General features: G+C 33.1%; 1 protein-coding gene and 1 pseudogene across 1 annotated transcript; both read right to left on the bottom strand.

Moving 5' to 3' along the window:
- Positions 1-1,936: 1,936 nt before the first annotated feature.
- Positions 1,937-3,146, bottom strand: LOC111405175. Its single transcript, XM_023033944.1, has 2 exons — positions 2,546-3,146; positions 1,937-2,437 (listed from the first exon to the last, which is right to left on the bottom strand). Exons 1-2 carry the CDS (start codon positions 2,700-2,702, stop codon positions 2,202-2,204), a joined length of 393 nt encoding a protein of 130 aa, XP_022889712.1. The 5' UTR covers positions 2,703-3,146; the 3' UTR covers positions 1,937-2,201.
- A 910-nt stretch (positions 3,147-4,056) lies between these two features.
- The window catches only part of LOC111406432, a 3,962-nt pseudogene continuing 2,449 nt past the window's right edge, over positions 4,057-5,569 (bottom strand).

The following is a 5,569-nucleotide window of genomic DNA, read 5'->3' as shown; positions in this document are numbered from 1 at the left end:
CCATAATGGTCAAAAGAGTCAAATTGCTTTCTTGACGTCAAGGTTCGAACCCTTGCCATGCCAAATTGAAGAAAAAAATTTGCGCTACACTTTGCCATCATTGGGTTCACGTTTGAACCGGTTTTTGATTTTCCCTTAAACCCGTCTGATCTAGACTATTATTGAATAGTCTAACCAATTCTTGATCAATTCACTTGTTGGTTTGAACAATTAATGTAATTGGATCGGACCACGATGGAATGTGAAAATAAAGACGAAAATGATGAAAGGTGAAAAGATTTGCACAATAATATTAAAGGATAGGATTATGCTGTGTGTACACTTTCCATGTACACACACATTGACATCCCCTCATATGAAAGGGGTGTAAAGTATTGTATACATCTCTGACGTATTCGTAGCATAACTCTAAAAGGTTGTGCTAATTACACTTTTATCCCTTGTTTGATATCCATTTTTCTCAAAATACATTTTTCTCTCTATTCTTTTCAATCATATATTTTTCAATAAAATAATATTACAAAAAAAATATATTTCAAAATGCATTCTTATTAAAAAAATAAGAAACAAACGGGGTTATAATAATTTACTCGAACTTATTTGCAATTTTTTAAGTAGTTCGAGAGTATAATTGCAATTTGTTCTTTTTCACTCTTTTTTTGTTGTATTTAAATATGAGGATATATTTGTCATTTTACATATTTATTGAGAAAATGAATGAAATATAAAAATAAGGGTAAAAATGTCAAAAAATTGAAAAGTATGAACATTGTTTATAATAACATTGAAAGATACATATGTTTTTGTGCTAATTACCATTTCAATAAATGAAAAAACATAAAATTTGAAGTGAATTGGTTGGTTTTGAGGTCGATTGTCTACTATGGCCCCGTTTGACTCCCATTAAAATTATAATTCATTTTTTTCTCCCACCACATTTTCTCTAATAAAATAATATTACAAGTAATTCCTAAAAATTTCTTTTTTATCCACACATTAAAAAAAAAAACACTATTTCAACCGTTAAAATTTCAAATAATGGGGGATCAAACGAGGCTATAATTTGATAAGATTTCTATTGGCTCCTATTTTTCTGGATTGAGATGGCCACTTTGACGCGATCCTTATAACATTGGTGACTCGCTCGACTTAAATCTTAGTGTTTGTTTAATTAACTTTATTTTTCATGAAAAATGTCATTTTTCTATTCAAATTCTAATTTTTGGATTGTTTGATTGACAATTCTTTTCATGAAAAAATATTTTTCGATTTTTCATCATGTGACCATATTTTTTTCAAAAATAAAAAAAAATATTTTCTTTAGAAAAATATTTATTTTTCAGGTAATTCACACATTCTATCATCTACTCATCAATAAAAAATGTACAAGTGTAATATTTTCCAAGGTTGAAAAAAAATCAAACAAACACATTTAAGGCCCTATTTGACACACATTTTTTCAAAAAATATATTCTTAAATAGTAATTTGACATAATTTCAATCACATATTTTTCAATAAAATAATATTACACGTAAATAAAAAATTTTCCTTATTTTTTAACCATACATTTTTCACCAATAAACTATAAAAAAATGCATTCTCATGAAAATAATATGGATCAAACAAGGGCTTAATAAATAATACCCATACAAAAATTTTCTTTCCATACAAATATCATGCTCACAATCAAATCACACTTAATTTAATTGTTAATTGTTAATTGTTAAACTTTTATTTTATTATAAAAATATTAACCAAAATTTGAGTTATTTATTAAATAGCGGCCGAAGAGCAATGAATGAACAAATTTATCGACTACTTTAAAATAAAATAAAAATTAATTTTGAATGAATGAGGGATAACGTGTGTTTTATTTCCATTTTTAAATTCAATTTTTGTATACACAAAACATTCTTTTAGCTGTATACTTCTTCATGGAGAAACGAACCATGTTTCAAGAATTCAGCCAAATGAATGGAGAACATTTGGAGCTAATTCGATTACATACAAAAAACTGCAAATTTAATAATTTCTGATGGAACCCTGCACATAAAGCATAAAATACGGAATCCCCAAAAGTCAAAAGACTCAAAACACAAGATTCTAACCAAGTTCTGAACAATTACAATCAATGGTGAACGGTAGCCCAAGATTCCACCTCCTAATCTCCTTTACAAATTTTCTTGCCAAAAGAAGCCAATCAATATGAATTCTCCATTCTCTGTACACGATTCTTGAGAATTCCACTGTACAAAGCCACATGATTTGCAGGCATTCCTTGCGATTCAAGAATTTCAGTTCCACAGGAAGTGGATCGGACAAATTCTCTATGATTTCTGTGTTTTTTCCTGTAGACTTCACTATCCCCAATTGAATCTTTAACATCACCAGCAAATTGAACCTTCTTCTTCTTCTTTTTCTGCCTATTCTTGCTCCCTAAATACACCATAAACAAAACCCACATCAAGAAAAAAAAAAAAATAAAGTGCATTTTCAAACCGGCAGTACTAGACTATACTCTACAGTGTTACGAGATTTACGTACCCGAAGATAAACAAGACTTGAGAAGTTGTTTCTGAGGATGAGTTCTTGGAAATTGGGTCGAAGGGAAATACTTTTCTCTGAGAAGATCAAAGACGATTATTGTGCCTGCAGAGACAGCCATGGCTGTTGCCAAAACCAGACCTTGTGAGCTCAACATCGGAATGCGCGCGAGTATTTTTTATATGAAAACTAGGGGGTTTTGTAGTCGTTGTTAGTAGAGGTTATTTAAAAGAGAGGATTTTGATTATTTTATAGGAGGAGGGGTCTGGATTTATCTGGTGTATGAGTAGAAGAAGGGCTCAATATGGATTTGTGTTCCGTTTCTGGCAGTGGTCAGATTATAGTCCTGCTCGTTCGCTCATTCGTTCGGAGAGGTTTTATAGTAGTAAGAGACTGGATTTATCTGGTGTATGAGTCGAAGCTGGACTCAGACCCTTTTGATAATTGATTTTTTGACTGTTCAAAGAAAAGTAGAATCCATTTGCAAGAGAAAAAGTCAAATATGACGGTTGAAATAGTGAAATAACGGTTAAAAAATTAATTTTTTGAGACGAAAAATCGCTCCGATGCCCTCAATTTGGATTTATGTACGGTTTTTGGCAGAGTCCTGCTTTTGTACGTTCGTTCGTTCGAATTCCTGGATGAATTGGACGAGACTACTTAAAAATAAGCCCCCACGTGTAAGTACATGGGCATATAACTTTTCTTTTTTCTTCTTATAATAATGGATGGCTAACATATCCTAAGAAGGTTCTTTGACGTGATCTCTCACCCACCCTGTTGTGGATGAGCCAAGTGTCCTAAACTAAAATCATATCTACACAAGACGACGCCATGTACTTGATCTAATTTTCATATACTTTCTCCAATAGGGCACTAACAAGTGTGTGGCGGACCACGAGAATTCATGTGCATTATGTGTTCAAAATACATTTGTCAAGTGAAGATTGATAGATGACAAGTTTTTTTCGTTTTGATTTAGGATTTTGGACATTGTCATTTGACTTTCAGTTTCTTATGGACCAAATTTGAGGATCCCTCGATTAGAGTTCATATTCATGCTCAACCTTTCAAAAAATGTTAAAAAGAGAACCTAAATATCAATTTTAAAACTCATTTTCAAATCTATAAGTAATTATTTATGCAGAATTGAATATGATAGTTGTTAATTTTATCAATCTTTCTTAATCCAATCACATCAGAATTCACTCAAAAGCAACATATGTTATATAAAATCAACGTAGACATCTCGAAAAACAAGCTTTCAAACCATTTAATACTCCTAACAACATCGAGTTATTTGGACATCTCTAAACTCGAAAAACATTGTCACCAACTTTCATCTAATGTCACACCTTATTCTCTAAAAACACTAGTATTTTTTAGAAATGAAAATTCAATCATAATACCTCATTAGGTAGTGAGGATTGGCAGAAGGTGACTCAGATTTAGTACCAAGAATACGAGCTTTGATGTTCGGGAAAACTCCGATCCCGATAGTTCTTTGACATCTACCAATGGGACAGTGAAGCGGGACCGGAAAGATCCCGTTCAAGATTTTCACCAGTGTAGAGATCCTAGTATTTGTCAACAATATGGTTCACCTTTGTTACACATTCCTCGCTTTTCTGCCGGTGGAAAGTGTTGTCAAGCAGACCAAGGTGTTCGTTCCATAGTGCCATACAAAAACTATGAATCTGACCCCTTGCCGGTTGCCTTGTTGCCCAATAATATGGTTGGTTAGCTCCCATGACTATCTCGAAATCCCTTGAGAGCCATCTATTGATCTTTAGTTGATGTTAGCTAATCCAATGATTATGTATTCATCATCCACTGCAAAAGACGAAAAATATCATCAACACATTAGCATATAACAATTTCATAGCAATTACATTATAAAGCCAATGCTTACCTATCATCATCTTGGTATGTATATAGATCATGAAACGCTAAGCCTCAACTTTAAGATAGTCTTAATCATTTTTTGATTTTTTCTGATACTTCATACTCTCCACTCTTCTTTGTCTCACAACTATCAGTCAAATAATTTCTCCGATTATCCTCAATGCCCTTAGCTTGCAAGACCTGAACGATATCATTAAACATCATTTCTGTTATCCTCCTTTATCAATCTAATATAGCCTAAACCGATGCACTTTCAGGATTCTCTTCAGGCCACATCGGACAACAATATAGACTAAACCTTTCCCTGCCTTATTGCAATGCCAGCCAAAACAGCTTCCAAGAAAATACTGATTTTCAACATATATAAAATTCTTCACTCGACGTATAGTATTAATGTATGCATCTTAAATGATTCAGTTAATTATATTATCCTTTCCACTAACAAGACCTGATCTTGCAGTTGTTTACGACATTTCAGGGAATCCAAAAGCTGTCCTACCATTAGTAGATTGGAATAACTGAACATTCCATGTCTCGTGGTCATCTGTAAACATCACTGAAGATGGGGGAATAATATCATTGAGCTTATTGGGCTATGATGCCAATTGTTTTATTGGTTCAGTCCAATTTGGGCTATGATGAAATCCTTATATCGAACAGCCGCTACAAGCCCATTGCCTAATAATGCAATGTTTAAATATGCTACGACGTGGCCCAAAATCTTATGATACACGTGTGTGGCTTTGGACTATTAGATCTCTTAAACCTACATCTACGGTGATGATCATTCCTATATATTACTTGGTCTGAGATATTTTGGCCCATTGGTTTTCATTCTTCTGGTGTCTCTTCGTGTATAGAACCTTATGGGTCTCTTCTTCTCTCCTTCGAGACTTGGTTTCTCTGTCCTTTCTTCTTCTTTGTGAATCTTGTTCTTTAGACTGTAAACCTTTGGTTTTTTGGTAATTCTGAGTGTGTTGAATCTTGGCGATTGTTCGATTTCAGTTTGAAAGGGTTTGTATTGGTGTTTTAGAAAAGATACGGTCCATTAAGTGACTGTCTCTATGTCGTGGTTTGGGGCTGTGGTTTTGTGAGCTATTAAACATTGTACAGACAGGC

This window comes from Olea europaea, chromosome 12 (genome assembly GCF_002742605.1).
Source record: "Olea europaea var. sylvestris chromosome 12, O_europaea_v1, whole genome shotgun sequence".
Classification (NCBI taxonomy): Eukaryota; Viridiplantae; Streptophyta; class Magnoliopsida; order Lamiales; family Oleaceae; genus Olea; species Olea europaea.
The sequence above is the reverse complement of the archived record's forward strand: the minus strand, read 5'-3'. Positions and strand labels throughout refer to the sequence as shown.

What these genes read in the sequence shown, in the direction of transcription:
- LOC111405175 (XM_023033944.1), bottom strand. Translation starts at nt 2,702, where the DNA reads ATGTTGAGCTCACAAGGTCTGGTTTTGGCAACAGCCATGGCTGTCTCT. An exon ending in CAAGTCTTGTTTATCTTCGG is followed by an intron (nt 2,438 to 2,545) that starts GTACGTAAATCT and finishes TGGTGTATTTAG; the next exon opens with GGAGCAAGAATAGGCAGAAA.